The sequence below is a fragment of the Sitodiplosis mosellana genome, unplaced genomic scaffold, assembly GCF_009176505.1.
Source record: "Sitodiplosis mosellana isolate CC-2019 unplaced genomic scaffold, AAFC_SMos_1.0 Smas_scaffold_6166, whole genome shotgun sequence".
Classification (NCBI taxonomy): Eukaryota; Metazoa; Arthropoda; class Insecta; order Diptera; family Cecidomyiidae; genus Sitodiplosis; species Sitodiplosis mosellana.
The window spans coordinates 2,612,966-2,633,713 of record NW_022601407.1 but is presented as its reverse complement, the minus strand read 5'-3'; the positions used below and the strand labels follow the sequence as shown (position 1 = coordinate 2,633,713).

Sequence of the window (20,748 nt, the reverse complement as noted above, 5' to 3'; positions counted from 1 at the left end):
AGCTGAAATTGATTTCATTTTAGATCCAAGTCAATTGCTTCAAAGCACTTAGGTTCTTTCTAATAGAGATTTCGAAATTAATGCTCTCGAAACTCGAATTACAAACTCAAGGGCTATTGAATGTTCCCCTTTAGATTCGATCGTTCAAATGGGAAAAGTACAAAGATTTCGAAAAGAACGAAATGAAAAATGAAGGATTTAACTCGCGAGAAAAGGGAAAATCATTTTTCTCCTCTTGATAGCAAAATCCTTTGACCCATCATCAAATAACGTTGATGCAACGCGAACGCAATAATGTTACAACGAGTGTTCGTTGTTCAGAATTCTTTTCTACTTCATCGGAATCATTCCATTCTGAAGAGTTGTTTTTCTTCGTCTATTCCTTCAATTTTTATTTCTATTTTCTTCTTCTTATTTTTTTAAACTTTGAAAGAAAAAAAAAATAATTCGTTTCTGGGTTTCCTTCCATTTTTTTTTTTCTTTCAGACCCGGAATAGTAATTTTTATTGGGAACCGTTTATCCGCACCGACGAAAACAAAAATAAAATGTGTGCCATTTTGTAACACACATAAATAAATCATACTTTTCAGCCAAACGGTTCAAGGTAAAATTTGGTCGCAGCGTCGTCACATAAACACATATATATGTAAAAGAAAAAAAAAGAGAACTGAATATTATTCCGTGAATAAACAGTTTTTTATTCTTCTTTTTTTTTGAATATTTCCCTAACCGTTTTGTCGATAAAATATTTACATAATACAAAAGCATTCTAACATTTAGTTTCATTCCAAATGTAAATCGAAGTCGAAACAAAATGAAGAGAATAAAAAACGCAACGATATATCTATCGAGAAATAGAGAAGAGCTAAACGAGATCAATACAATATGAAATATTAATAGCCAAATGCAACAATAACGATTCTGGATTTGGTATTGTTTCTTAATTTTCATCTCATTGGCAACGTAAAAAAAGATGAAAGAAAGAAAAAAGAAGACACGCTACACTATATCGAGAAAAAAAAAATTGACAGACATGCAAATGCGTTTTGAAATATTTAGGTTCAATTTTTTTTCTCGAAATGCATTCCTGTTTTGATGATTCATTCTATTGATTATCTAGATTCATTTGTTTCCTATGGAAAGAAGAATGCAAACTAAAAGTTGAATGAAGTTGAACGAAATGAAAAAAAAACACAAATGGATGATCAAATGAATTTTTAAAATGGTTTTCTTGATGATTCCAATCGATCTCCTTTTCTCATTGTTGCGCAGTTCAGCAACGCGCGTCAATAATTTATCGAAGAACCTGAATTCTCTTCTTTTTTTTCTTCCCGAACTGGATGCAAATCTGTTAGTTACAGTATTGTTGTGCATTCGTTTAAGTTTCTACTTAGAATGATGAGGAGAAAAAGAGTGTCTCGTGTTTATTAGCAATGAATTTCGTGTGTGAGAAAGTCGTAACACATCGGTCAATAAGTCCCGAGCCTAACCACCAAGTGGCAACACTAATGTCAAACCCATATCATTTTCGAAAACTACAACCTTTTTTAGGAATCCAGTCAAAATTTGAGCCAAATCCGACCATCAGTTTGCTAGTTACAGCTATACGAGAGAAAGACTCCCGAAAATGCTTCAATTTTGCCGTTAAAACGGTATAACTTTCTTCTGATGCATTGTATTCAAGTATATTCATGTGGAGAGTTCAGAGAATGACCAGACCTAAAAAATACAATGGTTAGTGAAGCAGTTTGAAACCAATTTCGTTCAATTATATCACCATATAAACAGTTCTTTGACCTGGATGAAACTCGCATTTGAACAACATAGTTTTCTTCGCCAAATTTGCTATGTTTTATCAAGATTTGACATTCGGATAGGTCTAAAATGATGCATAAGTGACTTTTCATGTTGTTTTATATCTTTCCCACTGGTTCGCGAATATTTTTCTATACCTAAATCCACTAATAATGCCCGAACTCATATTTTGCGACCTTGGTCGCTACAAACCGTTTTTGGCGATTTCTACCCGCAATTTATAGATCGAATCTATTCAAATGAACTCAAAATACATTAATTCTAATATATAAAGGCAAAACCTTATTCAAATTTTACTTATACAGCTCCAAACGGGCTTCGAATCCCCAAAAAACTGTTCTATCTACTCCATATCCAAAAACGCGGCAAGGCTTTTTCGATTGAGTATTTCATATGCATATATCCATGCAAAGTTGTAACTATAGCTTGAGTTAGTTGCCCTATGGCCTTAGCAAATCTATGAACTATCACATTTGAGAATTCCGATATCACTTAACGGATTTTGGCAATGATTTCTTCCAAAACCACATATTTTGAACAATTTGGAGGCTTATCGACAAAATCGCTCTTATGGCTATGCATAAATTCAATTCTTCCATATCTAATGATTGATTTCGAAAGCCTAAGGATGCCATAAACTAATCATAGTATGGGTTTGGTACTCCTGCTCGTTTTTCTTCTGGAATACATGTGTCAAATCGAGAGGAGAAATGCAGTTTTTCCATGATTTTGGAAAATTGGAAAATTGCTTCATTTAAAGTGCTGTAATTAGCGAACTGATGGTCGGATTTGGCTCAAATTTTGACTGGATTCCTAAAAAAGGTTGTAGTTTCCGAAAATGATATGGGTTTGACATTAGTGTTGCCACTTGGTGGTTAGGCTCGGGACTTATTGACCGATGTGTTATTAGCGACATGTGCGCGACACGACAAATCACATGACCTTTGTGTTAAATACGCGTTGCTATTTGAACAACAAATTTTCGTTTTTTTTCTGCGCGCGAGGGATTTATTAACTTTTGTATCTGTCTGTGTCTGTGTGATTAGTTGTTCCGTTGTTTGTTTGTTTGTTTGTGTGTGTGTGATGGCCGATGGCAAACGTGCGTTTACCTGTTACAATACTGATGTCATCCTCATGGCTACGATTGCTTGTTGAACCTTCCGACAGGCTGGAACTCGCTGAACTGAATGGATGCTCAGATGGACATGGCGACGGTGGACCGCCCGAACGTAATGTCGCTGCCCATCCGATACCAGATCGACGACGTGGATTGTATCTAGGCGGACCTCGGAATGGTACTAATGATGAATAATAATAGTTGGATTTTTTTTGTGGTGAGATAAGGGGATGAAATAAATCAAAATTAAAAGATAAAACAAAAACACATATAAAAATGACGAGATAAAAACACAAACAAAAAGAAAACGCATGAATGAAAAGTAAACAGAGAGTTAGACGAAACAAAATGAAAACGGGTACAATGTTCAAACATCATGAGAAAAAATCAATGGTCAAACGATATTTTGGAAATTAACCATCCGCTACCCAAACAAAAAAAGAGTTCGGTTTTAATCAAATCATACAAGATAGCGGGGGATGTTTTGAAAGATATGAAAGATGTTTTGTTTTATTATTGGATGTGTGTTGGTATTTTTTTATTCGTGTGTTGTTGCTATTGTGCTTGAATGTATCGTGTCTTTTGTATTCACTTTTAATCGTTCGTAATTGTTATTTATCGACTCATGGTATCAGACAGATATTACACATTCAATTGCTCATGTCAAACAATTGAATGTAACTTTCCGGAGAGCATTGAAAAAAAAAATATGACGCGCCGTTCAAATACTCCTTCCTTTTGATGATTTCATTTTTATTATTCCGGAGAAAAAAACGGTTTTGTTAGAGACAAAAAAAAACAGAATTTCTCACAAAAAAGATCAATTTTGACATTTTCTTTCAATTATTCCGAATTGATTTTCTTTCGGCATATTTTCTGTGGTTTTCCTCGTTGAAAGTTGTGTCAAAAGTTATTGTGTGAAATGAAAATTGTTTACGAATGCTAAAAATGTTGTTAGTGAATGAGAGCATGGTCAATGAGTGCATCTAGGGGCATTTAACTCGAAAAAAAATCGTTTTATGCGAAGAATATGCGCTTCAACTCATAGTATGTGCCGATTTCTTCGTACTATGCGTATTATGCGGTGCCTATTCGTTAGAAGTGCACACATTCGATGTCCGAATACTGCACATAGACCATTCATACTGCGAATAATTTCGCATGAATCCTACTAAAATGTTTCCTTCTCTGATTGGTCACACGCCACAATATCGACTATTTTGAATTCAAAATTGCAACGACTTTTTTCATGTAAAAATTCAAGAAATACTTTGATTTGTACTTATTTCGGCTCACATTTTTTGCTGATCATTTTTGTTAACTTCAATCATTTGTACATATGGATTTTTTTATTATTTATAATCCAGATGCTATTTCCAAGTATAATGAATCGTCGCACTTATTTTTTCAATGATTTTTATATCTACCAAAACTATCGGCGGTTTTACTTCAATATTTGTATACTATAACATTTTGATTTTCGTTTTCATTCTTATTCTTTGCTATTATATTTTAATTTTGTGTTATATTTAAATTCAATTTTCATCAAATAAGAACAATCTCATTATCAAGAGATTTGATAAATATTAAAGACAGAAATTGTTGATGTCAAATATTGTTCGAACGAACCTTAACGATACAATAGAATGTTGACATTGTGTTGATACGTCTTAAATCGCATCGTGGCGTCATTATGTGCACGCGTATTCGCTTCTATGCGTAATATTCGTGACTATGTGGAAAATTCGGCACACTTCACTGTGGCACACAATCTATGCGCGTTTATCCGTACAAATCGCATATATGAAAAAGAGTAAAAAGCCCCTAGGAGTGCATGAACATAAAATATTTGCATCACAAATATTGATTAAGGACATTGAACAAAATCAGTTTCAAATATCGAGGATTACATAAGTTGGCTTTTGGTTACATCTTTGATTAAAAACGCCACATCAAAGAAGTTTTATGGGTTTAAATCGTGTAAAAAATCCATGTGTTTGTTCAAAAATTGGTAAAAAATGTCAATTATTCGCTTCAAAAATTGATTTTTTCCTACTGTGAATTAAAAGTTTCCCTTTATAAAATAATCTTTTCGATCGAGATTCTGTTCGGATTAATCGTATCGATTGCATCTATAATGTTTGCTTTCAATCGTTGTTCTTCACCCATGTTCTTAACTTGTCGGTATCTGTATCGTTTTTTCATTGATTTTGAATTTTCTTCGGAACCGTCTAAAGTAAATAAATCTATCTCAAGTGGATCTAAAAAAAGGGTCAAAGCGCCTATGAGATGATGAAATGATGTAAGAAGTGATTGACAAAAAAAATAAAGCCAAAAAATTCAATCAAAATAATCGGGTTGAAATCGAGCTGTTTTTTTCTATCTGTGTGTGGCTCATCACTGATTCCAATGGATAATAAAAAAACGCGCTGATAAAAATGAAAGGGAAACTGCATGAACAGAAAAGAAAACACTACTGATAATATGGATGAATTTGTGAGCGCTTCAGTTTATGCAACATGTTTCATTTACAAAACAACAACAATAGCCAAAACAACCGATTTTAACAGAGATTTTGAGGATTCCAAAAAAAAACGAACGGAAAAAAACGTCTAGCAAAATACTTACAAAAATGTATGTGTTGTGTGCGTTGAGTGTGTTCGAAAAATAGAGAGATAGAGATAAACTAACCGAAACATTAAAAAATGTGTAACATGAAAAAGGTAGTCGTGAACAAATGTGCTCTAATTTTCAAAAAGCATTCGTATGATTTGTTTTTTTTTCGTCTTCTCGTTTTGGTTTTGTATAGAGACTCTAATCACATTCGATTAAGTGCATTTCTCACACAAGGAGAGATATTAAGACAGAGAGACAGAGAGAGAGAGAGTAAGAGACTAAGAGATGTACTACAAAAACATTTTTCTTTCATTAACGGATGTGTTACTTAATAGAGATCAATTTTGATTCGACTTGCATAACAATGGACAAACGACACGACTGTGAGTTGTCAATCAACATGAACCGAATGCTCACACGATCTCACTTGGGTCGGGCCGATCTCTTTTGTGTTGGCCAAATCAAAAGAGACAATGGGAGAAAATATAACGCATAACTTTTAAATGGGTTCTAACAATTTGTATTTACAGGGTGGTTCTGGATAGATCATGCGATTCAGTTCGATGGGAAACCATTTTTCTTCTCAGACTCAGAAGTTTTACTAAAGCGTATGAAAAAATGCCAAAAAGGTGAAAAAGAATTAAAAGAAAAAAATAACAATGAAATTAAAACGAAATCAAATTAGTCGTCGGAATGTCTAAAATGCGTTGTGTCTTCAGCATTTGAACGATGTGTGCATCAAAGAATCAAACAATTCGCATACTTTGACATGTCCAGCTGTTAATTTGATAGACAGTAAAATCGTTTTTGAGATCACTGAGATTTTCTCTCTCTCTCTCTCTCTCTATCTCTCTCTCTCTCTCTCTCTCTCTCTCCCTTGAATTCTCTTTGAATTATACTGGATCGTTTTCCTTTCCGTGTGCCATTCATTTCTGCACAAATGGAATGAAAATTGAGCATATCTTCAACGGCTCTGATAAATTCAAACAAGAGAAAGAAGACTTGCCACAGTCATCGAAAATTCTTGAGCGCATTTGTCACTGATTTGCTTAAGCACTTTTCACTAGAAGTATGAGCGCGTGTATGTGTGTGTGTGCGCGAGTGGCAAGATGAAGAAAATGATTTGAATGCATCAAATAACATGAAAAATACCATGGTATTTGAGACTCCTGCTGTTGCAGTTGAACAGGAGCACGTTTCTATGAATGCTTCAAATATTTATATTGCAGATGAAATAAGAGAGAAGCAAAAAACCAATTACCGCTCGAGTCAGGTTCAGTGACACAGCTTTGTAAGCCCAGTCACTTGTTAATTTCGTTAAAAGTTCTTCACTTTCGTGTTCGCGTTTTTTCTGTCTTTCTCTTTCTCTCCTGCTCTCGCTCTCGATCTTGCTCCCGTTCGTACCGGCGGCGGTCGCGTGAACTTCCTGTTAATTCACAAACGGAAGAAACGTCGATCGATCGAAACTGCATGACATCGAATTTACAACAATACTTATTTCACCATGGTGAAGAAAATGCAGTTTTTTTCATCTTTTACAAAAATAAAAATCATATTTAAATTTCATGTTGAAATCATCTCTTTTGAAGAAGAAACGAGCCTTGTTAACATTTCGAATCTTCATTGTGAATAAAATATTTCGAATAAAATCGTTTTTATTGTGAGTGCCGAGTTCATTTCAAAAGGGGGCGAACATGGGAAAATGGTTCAATTTTTTTGCTGATGCAAAACAAACTGCCGAAAAAAGCCGTCATCAACCCAATTTGTCACTCGTACAAAAGATTCTTATGCTATGTTCACATCGTTTCAAATGGGATTGTTTGTTAAAAAGATATTCGTTGTAAACAAAAACCGCATGAACAACGTTGACAACGATGAATGCACGAAACTCAAGTGCGCCGTTTCATTTTATAACACACACACACACACACACACATACCGAGGTCGAGAGAAAGATGTAATGCACGAATAGAACAAACGATAAGTAGCGAGCAGAGAGAACAAGAACCAAAAACGTGAAATGTGGAACAACAACAATTGAACGATGATTACAACTTTTCTTCTCTCTCACCCTCTCGCTCGCTCGCTCTGGAATCGTTTCGGCACTATATTGAGACGAAAGAAACGGCACAAACTATGCCAGAAATTTTCGTTTAGTGCTTGGAAAATGTATGGGTGTGTGTATGTGCTTGCTTTTATTAGATGAAATTTATTGAAATACTTACTTGTGATACATGTGGCACCACAACAAAATAAATTGCAACGGTAATCGCGCAACATGTATTTTGAGGAGAGAAAAAGAACCGGAGAAAAATGATAGACAGTTAATTGGCCATTGAGCCGAAGAGAATCGAAAATGTGGCTCGCACATCCATACCAACCAACAAACATTTGAATTCATTGTCAGGTGTCAATCTGACATAACCGAAAGTGGGCCGATTCAAGTCATGGTGATGTTCGATGCACATTTCCACCGAAAACACACACACACAAAAAAAACTGCAACATCATTTTGCATCACGCGCACACACACAAAATAGTAGTAACCCAATGAATTGGCCAATTTACCGTTTTGATAGAAAATGCCCATAAAAATTCCATTAAACGAATGACGAGTGTGACCTTTTTTGGACTGGATTCCATCCATTTGAGAAATGAGATGCTTTGAAGAGGATTGTGAATAGGCGATCGAGCAAAAATGAAATCATTGTCACAAGTATGAACTTTATTCAACGGCAACTGTTTCTATTCAGAACGTAGAATTGTGCACATTTGACAGAAGCGTTTCAAGTGTTGTAGAGGAAAATCACTGTTGAAATTCGTATTTTTGAGTTGACTCAATTAAGAGCGAAATATAGGACAGCATTGAAAAAACATTGAATTTAATACTAAACAATTTAAAGGCTAACGATATCAAGCCATTCAATGGTTCTATTTTTTTTTGTATTGGATTGTGTTTCGGTTCAATTGTTGTCCAAGGAATTTTGTAAAATGTTCTTCATCTCTGGCGATCGAGTGAACTGAACGAAAATAAATAGCCAGTACTCGAAAACGATACAAAGTCGAAGGAAATAAAATTTTGGAAACAAAAACAATTAAATCATGAATAATTTGAGCTTCTTTCAGCCAAAAATGATTTCATTGAAAAAAATTGACATTATGTGGAAGAAAAAACTTTCGTTTTCATTTACAACAAATTTTTCACAAGAAATGTCAACAAAAAATGAAAAAAATTATCCATTTGAACATTTAACCGAGTTGATTGTGAATAAATTAATGATTAATTTGACTTTTGTACACATAAATTGTTTGCAAGTCGATATCAAAAAGGAAAAAAGAAGTTGGTCAACTGAAATTTGAATGCTCATTGAAATTTTCCTTGATGAATGAACAAATGCAAACAATGAGACAGAGACATTGAATTGTTTGCGATAGTAATGTCGTCTATGATGCGCTAAACAGTAAACGTTTAATTGTCATTCATAATAATAAAAATAACGAAATAAAAAAAAACAAAATTCAATGAAGTAGCCATAAAAATAAACGAGAAACAAGCCTTAAACATTCATTCAGAAACAAATGTGTTTGTGTGCGTCTGTTTGCAGTGCAATACTTACCAATATCCTCTGGTTTATAGTTCTGGATCATTTCAGCTAATTCTAAATTGCCAGCTATGACTGCGACCTGTGTCCATTTGGAAAATGATATGTTAACGATTACTGGCATGAATAAAATGTATTCAAAATGTGTAAAAATCATAAAACAAGTTATAATGATACGCAAAAAGCACCTTTGACAAAAAGGTAAGTCATGTGGAAAATAAAATTTGGAAATCGTTTTGCCAATGATAGAGAAAGCGAAGAAGAAAAAAAATAACCGAAAAAGAGGGAAAAAAACTTTAAAAAAGGCAACAGAATGACTGTATGCATAAAGCGATTTAAAATGCAGTTAAAAGAGATGTGCCGAAAACTGTTTATTTTTTGGATTCGTTGTCTGCACGCGTCAGCCTCGACTTATGACAAATTGCATGGCATTCATTTGCCGACGATGGCGGCGGTGGCGGCTTATGCACTTTGATGTGAATGGAATCCAATAAAATAGACCGTCTTTGACGTTGCAAGTCCTTTCGCAAATGAACCGAAACAAAAACAAAACAAAACAAAAACCGAGCAAAAAGAGTTGACGTTTAGCTATAAATAAAGGTATTGTAAGTATAGTACCTGATAAGGTGTTTGATTGGCGTAATTGAGTGCTGCACGATCGGCACCACGAAATAGTAACATTCTAGCGCAAGCTTCTTGGTTGTTAACGGCACATACATGCAGTGAAGTGTTACCGGAAGCATTACGACCATCCATATCAGCACCGTAGAACAGCAAGTGTTCCAAGTGATGAACAAGACCATGTCGGCAAGCCTGTGAATGCAGTTTTGTGTGTTTGTTTTTGTCTTTATTGATTTCACATTTGTCAAATTTTTTTTCTTTCTTCAAATTTACTTTTATACAAAATTGTGCAAAAGAAAAACTCTTGTGAACAAAAAAAAACCAATGATGTAAAAATTGATCTGAATTTCGAGAAAAAATTGTGTGCGAGTTTCTTTTTGTATTTAACATTGATTCGTTGCAATAGAAAAATGCATTCGATGGCTGTTAGAGATGTTCCATTGATCGAATAGAAAAATTTCAATATACTATTTAGTGTAGCTCATTTCGCTGCTGTTGCCGTTTTCGGTGCAACAGAGCAGTAGATACGACCTTCATCCAGAATATAGTTTGTTTTTTTTTTGGCTTAAACCCTACGAAATTACTACGGATTCCACCGAGTTCGAGAAGCATTATGCAGTATGTCACAACGTTAAAATAGATAATTCTACCATCACCAGGAGTGTATTTAATGATTGTATATCGGATAATCCATGTAAATGAAAGTATTCATCCGATAAACAAATCGAAATTCTATGGCTTTTACAGAGTTGAATATATCCAGAAAACCCCAGAAGAGGAAATAGTTGTTGTTGTTGCTTTTTTTTACTCGAACCCAACTTACTACTTACTACTTGACTATTTATGTGTGCTACAATGATGGAATCATCATTTTCATCGTGCTTACCTGATGCACCTCTTGCCAGCCCTGCGAATCTTGTGTGCCAAGCGTTGCATGATCATGTAACAAGCTTTCACATATTTTCGTGTCCGTCTTTTTGATGACTGATAAGTAAAGCGGTGTCAAGCCACGTGCATCTCGATAATTTGGTGACGCGCCTAATTCCAATAACGTACTAAAGGGGAGAGAGAGAGAGAGAGAGAGAGAGAAAGAAGAAGAAGAGGAAAAATCAACGTGATTAATCATCATGTGCTGCGAATTAATCAAATAGAAATTATGCAAGTTTCTTTCTTTCTCATGTGTGTGTGTGTGTGTATGACTTACGTGACTGCTTCGAGACAATCAGTCTCGACGGCTTTGTGCAAAGCTGTTGCACCGTCTTTTGTTCGATAGTCAAGCAATGCGCCACCATTGACTAATGCAATCAGCAATTTGTTTGGTTTTTTCGCACAGGTCGCTAACGTCAGTGGTGTATCGCCCGATTCCGTACAATGAAAATTCGGATCCAAACCCTTATTACACATTTTTGCGATTTTCTCCACATGACCACCATTGATGCATTCCAAGAAACGACGCAAATTCGCTCGCGTATGCAATGACTTCAATTGTTTCTCATCCAAATTTAGCATTTTGTAGACGCGACGCTTGTATTTTAGCTGCAAATGAACGGAGAGATATAGAGAGTGAGTGAGTTGAGTGTGGGAAGGGGGTAAGAAAAATGATATTCATTTTATTGCGTTCAATGGAATTTGAAGGTTTTCTTGCAGTTCTTTGGTAAAAAAAATATGTTGATATCGACTGAGTTTGATACTTTTCCTTTGCATTAAATCGATTTTCTACTCGAATAATGGAACTTTTTTATAACCTAATTGGATTTTTTCGAAAAATGAGACATTCCTCGAAAAAATTCCTCTTTTTAAATATCATTCCTTTCTTCAAATATTTCATGTTTTCCTCAGAAAAATACGTGATAATATTCCATATTCAGGAAAAACGACACCGAAGAGAATTTTGAAGAAGAAAAAAAGAAAAACAAAGAAACGAAGAGTACAAACCGAATTTCAACGATAACCAAAGAGAAAATTCTACCAAAATACCGCAATAGTTGCACATCAATCTATTAAATTATTTTAAATCACAAGCCACAAAAAACGATATTGGTTGTATGTGATGTGTAGCTTACCTCTAAATATCCAACGGGTCCGTTAAATGGATAATCACCGAGTCGTCGTTCTTCATCAAGAAATTTGCCGGCCTTGCCGTTTGATGGTGGGCAAAAGAGGCCATAGTTGAAACTCTCCTTCAGCTCCTGTAATGCAACGAAAAAAAATTATCCAGTTTCAATTAGAATCGTTCATTGTCTCGTGTCGCCTGGTAACATGTGGCGTGTGTTTGTGATTTCATTTCAATCATGCTATATAAATTTGATACCATGACAGTTCGAAACAATTAAATAAATGCATGTATATACGTATGTATTCAACGGGTATGTAGGTATCCACCTTCAAAATCCTTATAGTCTACACAATGTTTCTTCTTTGACTGTTTGTACATTTGATTCATTGAATGTCATACACAAATAGCAGCAGACATAGAAATTCCATAGCATAATACCATGTTCCATGTCTGCCGTGGAATAAAAATGATCGAATGATTGGATGATTAAATGGAGGTTTTCAGTCGGTGATTTGTTTTTCTTATGGCTTATACACGAAATGATATGCGGGGGATAAAATGCGATGCTGTAAACGACAAGAATCGAAACAAAGAGTAAAAAACAACATTTCATGCTTCATCAAGAAAACGAAATGCGACGTCTCTCGAACGAGAAAAAAAATTGTGTTATACATTCGGTTGAATGGAGGATTAAAATAGGTGCAGTCATTAGATAACATGTATGATTTGTTTTTTCGGAGGTATCAGATTAAGAGCGTCAATAACAATATGAAGAGCAGATGGGGGATATAAAAATACTGGTTTTTTAAAATTCTCATTCGGATATATACTCACAAAATTGCTATTTGCTACCGAACTGATTATTTTATGTGTTTTCGGTGGGAATTTTTTTTTTCCGTTTTATCATTTTATTCAGAGATTTGTAAAATGTGGTTGTTAATTTCTATTTTTGGGCAAACAGCCCAGGGCATTAAAACAAATTTCTCATCGACAAAAAAAGAGCGGAGTAAAAAAAATGAGCGAACAAGAGTTGAATCACTTGAATGAAGTGTTGTTGTGGTAGCCAAGTGGTTTCGAGTGAATCGAAATTTTTCGGTTAAGATGTCAGGTACTTGCAGTCACTATGTGTATGCGCGCGAGAGAGTTTGTGCTGCCAAGTGGATCATCGAAATCATCTCAATTTGAATGAGAAAACATCAAATAATTAAAAGCGAATCGGTGTGCATAATTCGCATTGGAAACGGACTCACCTTCCACATGAAATGAAGTGGTTGAGCCAATTTAAAAATATTCAATAAGTAAGAAAAAAAATGTGCGGAAGAAGTAAGAAGAACTGAGAAAAAAACGACGTTCTCTCAGCAAGTGTTCTGTTTGATTTGACGGTTCAGCGAACCATGTGTGTCATTCAGAGGCATTCCATTGAAGTTGTGTGTTTTTTCTGTTTTCAAAAAAAAGAAGATTTAGTTTGGTTGGCGCGAGACCGACCAATCGATGGTGTATATCAATCGCGCGCGGATTTTTCGGAATCACACACAAAACTCCGAGAATCGGCCGACTGTTGCCCACATTTAACGGACCAGTGTCATTTGATTTGCAACTCTTGCTCGGCGCACAGTGAACGAGCATACACAAAGCGACTTATCTCAATTCGCCTGTGTTTTGTGCTGCGTTGTGCATCCACAGAAACCGCACTAATAAAAATGCCAATCGAAGCGTGGAAATTGAGCAATGCATAACGGGAGAAGATTATGTTTGAATGTTGTCAACGTTCATTTCAGTTGGATGTGGTCATGTGGTTTTTTCTCTCTCAATCGTTTGCATGTAGGCAGTCAGTTCATAGTTTGCTTCATTCGAAAAGTTGTCGATAGAGAGAGAATATCCAACGATTTTAGGCCGATTGGTCACAACAATTGAGCGACAGACGCACGACTTGACGGATAAATTTGTGCCAGCAGCTTTTTCTCATTCACCCAACTCTATCTCTATCATCAGCATTGTATCTCTTGTGTTCTTTCAATGCATTCAAGATGAACTCATTGCATATCGGGTAATGTTAACGACATGGTGAAATAAAATCCGTTAACCAAACCCAATCAAAAATGGGCAATGTTAGTTGGTATTTTTTTTTTCTTCGTTGAGGTTTTTGTTTGCTATATCTGTCCATCCGGGACATGATATGCTGGCCATTTTTCAAACGCATCAAGTAAAACCCATAGGAATGATCAGCTTAATTTAATTTTCTAAATATAACCGAATAATCAAAAGGTAGAATCGGATATTTCCTTCTAGCGTAACCTCTTTTTCGTGTTTCCTATAAACCGAATTTGACTATGAACAAGTCGAAAAAATGTCACGAAAATTCCATTAGGAATAGGTCCGTTATCAAAACCATTCGCAGAAAATCGCAACCGAGATAAGAAAGAGAGAGAGAGAGAGAGAGAGTGCGTGTGAGAAGAATGAATCGCGTTGGGAATAGATTAAAGTTCATTATTGCCATAAAAATAGAAGAAGAAACAAATATACGATATGTTTAATGGAGTAATCCCATGAGAATTGCGTTGGAAACACGTTTTGTGTGGAGCTAGAGCGAAAATAAATGAGGCCCATGCAAAAAAAGAATAAAACAAAATAGAGGCTATAATACCGATGAATAAATTACATCGGGCCAATCCATTGACCGCTGAATGGAAGGAAACAAACTACAGAACACACCATAAACAAATAAATAATTGTATCAAATTCATCAATGGACACAAAAGAACAAGAACAACGTAATTAGGCAACGATTAAGATATGGTTGCATGTTTAAGTCCAGCTGTCGACCTTGATATTTCCTAGGGGTTTCACGCCACTTAAAATTCATCTAAAATTTCAATATTTCTCTCTTTTCTCTCAAATTCTCTGGGATTCACCAAAATCCGTATTATTTCGAAATATTTCAACATTCACCTTGAAAATTATGTTCTGGAAGTGGGTTTTGGTGGATCCTCAGGATCGTTCAAAACTGCTCCCGGTTCTGGAAGTGGGTTTTGGTGGATCTTCAGGATGGATCAGACTGGGTTTGACAATGCCCTGATCCATCCTGAGGATCCACTTCCAGAACCAGGAGCGGTTTTGAACAATCCTGAGGATCCACCAAAACCCACTTCCAGAATTTTTAGATTCAAAAAATTCTAAAAAATTCGAGTTTATGAATAAAAAGAAGCAATATCTATAGTTTACACATAAAATGGTTTTATTTCCAGCTATCTAGTAAAATCTTCGGCCTTCGAGTTTGCGTGAAACCCCTAGGATATTTCATCATGTCAAACTTGCTGCTAAACTGCAATAAACATCAGAAAGCTGTGCAAAATGCGATCAATCTGCGGACAACACTGTGCAGAAAAAAAAACAAACCGGCAAAAAAAGAGCTGATTTCAGAGCTCTGTTCAAATCAAATCAAATACAAAAAACGAAAACACGTCCAAATTGTAGTAGCAGGCATTAATTAGTGCTTTACGATCTCTGTGTGTATGTTTGTGCGAACGAGTGGAGTGCTGGAAACGAGCACCCACGAATTAATTACTATGAAACCTACAAACTTCCACTTGTAGTTTGCCGATTTATTTTTATGGCCAGAGCCAGAGCTAGAGCAACAGCAGCTTCGTCACGTTTCAAACCGTATAAAGTATTCAATTTGTGTCTGTTTTTTTCGCTTGCTCTCGTCTCACTCTTTTCCCTCGAAAACGTATTCGGTTTTAAGTGAAATTGATTTTTGAGCCGCGAAGAACAAAAGAGTTGTGTTTTTAAATCAAATAAAGTATCAGAGGTGAAACGAATTCCACGTGCAAATGAACGAAAGCGGCGGCGGCAACGATGGCAACGACGAGTAATTTCAGCGAGGAGATTGAATTCTGGCGTTTTTTTTTGCTTCGCTAGACACACAATCAATGAGCAAGCACTCTGTCGTTTATTTTGCCGGGGCAACAACAGAGCGACAGAGTTTCACTCACAATGAATGACCACAAGAAAAATCAATCATTAGCTTTTGTTGTTTTTTTGCCTATTTCGTTGCTGTCTGTTTTATTGTTTGTGTTGTTTTTTCCTTTGTTTGTGGTGTGCTGTCTTGTTTGCCCCCGAAAATCGACCAACATTAGCAATAATCATTATTAATTGCAAACATTTTGTTGACTCGGCCGATTTTAATATTATTATTCAAATTGAACGTTAACTTGACGCACTTATCTCTACCGCATCTACGACAATAAACAGGGCCAAGCACCAGAAGGGAAAAAACACAGCCGCTACGCAGAGAGCTGTTAAAGTGAGAAATTGACGATTTGATGCGCATCGCAACATAATTATCGCCGAATACGTCATCAAACATTTCTCCGCATCATGTTTTTGTTTCTCTAACGGTGAATCACACATTTTTTTCTCCTTGTTATGTTACATTATATTTTTTTTTTGCTGTTGTTGTTGTTGTTGTCCAGAGCTCGCGATGATTTACGTCGAAAAATTGAAAGTCGACATTTTCTATATGGAAAGTCTCTCTTCGTGCGGGCAAACATACACGCGGACTATCCCATCGATAGTTAACCTCATTGCCGGCGGTCTAAACAACAACAAAGCAACATGTAACAAATACACGATCGTTTAATGCAAAATGGAATTTCGTTCAGAAGAACTGTTGTCGATTGTTCCGAATCTCTCGTTTAAATCGCTCAATTCTAATTTGCCAATTTGGATTTTGTTCGATTTTTGGAATGCTCTTGATCGCTCCAGCGAACGTTCGAATCGGATCAATTGTGTGACTAAAGACTAAAGCGTCTCTTGCGCATAGTAAGAACGAGATTCTTTTCATCGTCTTTTCTCTCCCTCTCTCCCTCTCTCGTCTTAACTTGAATACGATCAAAGTCTCAAATCTTTTTTCATTCTTTTCTCGTTCTTGCTCTTAAAATAGTTCATTTCTGTGTTTGTAGAATGTAATTTCGGGTGATTGCTACGACTGCTAGTGTCAAACGTAAATGCACAACAGCGACAAGTCACATAATACTAAACGCATCCATTCTTAATGGGAACCTAATGTAATTTTTTCGCGCGGAATTTGAAAACAATGAAAAATGAATGGGTGCGTTTAATATTATGCACCATACTAGCGATGATTGGGTGATTGTATTTGGAATCGTTTTATGGTTACGTGTTGCCATTTGGGTAATTCTTAGCTGCGCTTTCTCATAATCGTTAAATCTCCAATGGCTTTGGCAAGCGATTAAAATTTTGAGAACCGAGAAAAAAAACCGACGGGCGATCATTTTTGCGTCGACGCAAAGCGAAAACACGACCACCAAGAATCGGTATTTTGTACCATGACCAAACGAACTCAGCTGGATATAGTTGCACGAAAATTGATTCAAAACGGTGATGATCTGAGACAGATATGCCTACATATCAACAGAAAGAAGAGAAAACTAACAGTCGGAATGATCTGAAGCAGATAGGCGTATTCGTATTTAAGAATATAAAAAAAGAGTTGTTATCATTCCCATTATCTATTCAAATGTGACGACAATTATAGCCTTTATAAGAGTGAAATGAAGTGTTTTTTTCTGTACGAAGGTTTATTTTTAAGAGCGAACATTAAGATTATGGTCACATCAAATTCAATGTATGTCAAAAGTCATTATGCGATGAGATGAGCACGGTGTCGTCAAGTGTGTCTTTGGTCTTAAGAAATCGGTGGCGTTCTTCTGATTTTCTTCGCTCACTCTCTCTTCCTCTGTCTCTCGCCCGTTCCGTATAACAAGTGGCCGAATAAAATTCAACACTTGCAGCTGAGAAATTGTTGTTCGGTCTAATATTCTCATTCAAGCCGTCCCAAAGAATTAGACGAAGAAAAAGGAAAAGAACGTATGTGTGTGTTGGGGCCGAACGCGCGTAAACGCTACTTATTTATAAATGAGCGTGCTTTTAATTATTCAGCAAAATGACGGCATTTAAATTGCGATTCAGAAGACGACGACGACGGAAGAAAAAAGCGTGTGTAAAAGAGAATTAAAGTATCGACCGCAAGAACTGGACCATGAAATAATTAAAAACAAGACCAAAAAAAACAACACAACACAGAAAGCCATGTATCGCCTTATTCCGCCGCAACGAATGTCACACGTGTACTTTCATCGACAGTCGCTGCTGCTCTCGACGATGAAATCATATTTCATGAAATGTTCATCAACACTTTCATTCAAGTCTCATTACATCAAGTGCAGTTTTTTTTTTCGGTGCTCAGGCTGATTGATTATGTTGAATATTTTGGTTTTGCCTAGTTGCCGGAGGTGGTGTTCATTTTTCATCTCATCCAAATGATCACCTCCGGACAATTTAATTCGGAATCAACGCAAATTATTATGTTTGAAATTAAAGACTAACCAATAACTACATTGGAAATTGAGCGAGAGAGAAGAAAATGGTTCCTCGGCGCAATTGAAAGTAAAAAAAAATCGCGGAAATATGGAACCAAGTGGAAATCAACAGTCAAATGTGTTTGTGATCTATGATCAGTTACAACCGTCAACATGCTCATTAAACACTTAAGCTTGCGTTGGACTGCTTACTTATCGTTGCTGGTTTGCTTTGGTCTGTTCCAGAGCCCTGCTTCAGTCGAATATCACCATGTTATTCGCGCCAACTCTCGGTCTGAACTGGTCAGTATTCATTGAAACAATTCCATATTTCGTTCAAATTGATAAATTATCCGTTGATTTCTCATTGTCGTTGGTCAAGTTGGCGAACACCAAAAATATCCCAAACATGCAAACGAACAAAAATGAATAATAGAAAATGAAATATCGTGGCTGTCAATCAGCATTTGTTCGTCATTTTCATATATGTGTCTGTCGGTTGCTCGCGCACTGCGTACTCGCCATTATCGAATATGAGATGCAGATTTCACGTGCGAGATCCGACCGAAAAATTAATTATAGAGTACGGTATGGAAAGTGTGCATAAGGTGGTGTGTGTCTGTGTTTGTGTCTGTTTTCTTTTCGTATTCATTCTTCTCTTCCATCATCAAATCAAATTTTTCATTGATTTGATTAAAATCTCTGACAACGTGGTGCGGATTAAAAATGATTGCGTCAAATTACAACTTTCCATAATCAGGTCCAATACAATTGATTTATGTCACCTCACCTCATCGCCAAAAATAACCATTCGCATATATATATACACCCAAATGGCTGAGATGGATTTGAGTCACTTGAAGCTGCCTAATTAACAGGCAATAAACAATAAACCCAGGAAAGCATACAAAGAATGAAGTTTCATTCTGTGCCACAAAAACGAAACTTGCTGCTCCGACTGAACACAAACACTTGCCGAAATTGTCAGCGGAAAATCACACTTGAAATGGCCAATTGTAAGAACTTTTACTTCGACAGAATGAAAGAGAGAATCAAATTAAAGTTTTGAGTTGCGTTAAATTAAGCGTCTGCATGGGAATAATTACGTGAAAACCGAAAAATTCAGCAACATAGAATCGGTAAGCAGAAGAGTTTGTTAGATTGAGTTGAACAAAGATTTTTGCTTCGAATTTTATACAAGTTGATAAGAGGACTTTTTCGAATTTCCGGTTGAATTAGAGAGAATTTGAATCGAATGCAAATTTTTCGCTTCGGGTTTCAAACTGAACGGAAGAGATTTTACTTTTGGAATTTTGTGCGCAGCAAAATGCTTTGTATATTTGCTTCTCTATTCAATTCGTTGAATTCAACGAATTGTTTCCAAATCATGATTACAAACTGACAAGTGATTGCCTAAAGCCAAAACACAAATATTCTCCGGAATTAATTATACATATTGAAACTCCGTACAAACCGTCTGATAAAATATGTAAATGTACAATTGGTGTGTGTATGTGTGTACCCAATATTGTATAGTAGGTAAAATGAAATGCGAGCATAGCATTTGGTACATGGAATTCGAGGAAATAGATCTACTTGCAATGATTACGAGGAAAAACGACGCTTGACGAATGAAATAAGATAGAGAAAGATAGAGAAAGAGAGAGAGAAAGAGTAAGTATAAAACTAGTCAAAACGTAACATGACGACAAATGAAAAGAAAAACCAAAAATTGGCATGCAAAATCCTACAACACATACCCGAAACCAAAATGCAACCTGTTTGCAACATTGTGTGCATTGTCGTCGTCGTTGTCATCGTCGTCGTGTGTTGATTAAGTTGTTGAAGCGTTGTGATCGAATATCGGAATGTTCGTCATTTAAAATGCACAATTTTCGTGTTTTATCACAGTTTTGTGATCAATTGTGTGTTGTTCGTGGCCAAACAAAAGCCCCGCTCGTTCACATTTGCAACAATTGTCAAGTGTGAGTGAGTGAGTGTGTTCGTTTCCCATTTCGGAATCCGTGTGCATCAAATATACATATATTTTCCGTGTTTATTTGTTTTTCGAATCACACACACAAACACACAAAATAAATAACAACATAAAATGGAAACAGGAAAAAAAAGAATACGAAATCAAACACAAGATTATAATTAAATACTAAATTGTATGAGTTATTTGCGAGTAATTTGTTTAAAATATATATGACTTTTTCGGGAAATTGTGAAGAAGGAAAAAACACGCATGTGATTGGACAGAGGTCCGATACACATCGGATGCGTGCAGTTCTCAAGCACCATTAAAGGGTATACTCGAACACAGAGAGGGGGCGAAAGAGATGAAAAATGGCGTAATTTCGCTCGAACAAGTGCTTTTGGAAATTGGAAATGACAAATACACGCCGAAGCACAAACACGATAAATATGTTGACTCATTTTGTCAAATTGCAGGTCATTTTAATTGCATTTTCCATTCCATTTTGTATTTTAATTAAATGTTTTTTTTCGCAGTCTCTCTGTCGTGCCTGCTTCGAATA

The 20,748-nt window shown here is 35.9% G+C and overlaps 1 protein-coding gene across 42 annotated transcripts in view; it reads right to left on the bottom strand.

Annotated features, from left to right (window-relative positions):
• LOC129575241 (SH3 and multiple ankyrin repeat domains protein 2) overlaps nucleotides 1–20,748 on the bottom strand; it is a 76,929-nt gene that overhangs the window by 9,483 nt on the left and 46,698 nt on the right. For 11 of the 42 annotated variants that reach the window (XM_055458363.1, XM_055458384.1, XM_055458365.1 and 8 more), the window contains 6 exons: nucleotides 11,836–11,961; nucleotides 10,977–11,308; nucleotides 10,659–10,827; nucleotides 9,770–9,964; nucleotides 9,167–9,233; nucleotides 2,926–3,114 (listed from right to left, as the gene is read on the bottom strand). In XM_055458363.1, coding sequence (XP_055314338.1) covers nucleotides 2,926–3,114; nucleotides 9,167–9,233; nucleotides 9,770–9,964; nucleotides 10,659–10,827; nucleotides 10,977–11,308; nucleotides 11,836–11,961 — 1,078 coding nt within the window. Of the gene's footprint in view, nucleotides 1–2,925; nucleotides 3,115–9,166; nucleotides 9,234–9,769; nucleotides 9,965–10,658; nucleotides 10,828–10,976; nucleotides 11,309–11,835; nucleotides 11,962–19,968; nucleotides 19,987–20,748 lie in introns of all 42 variants that reach the window. The other 31 variants (XM_055458377.1, XM_055458396.1, XM_055458380.1 and 28 more) reach the window with 7 other exon arrangements.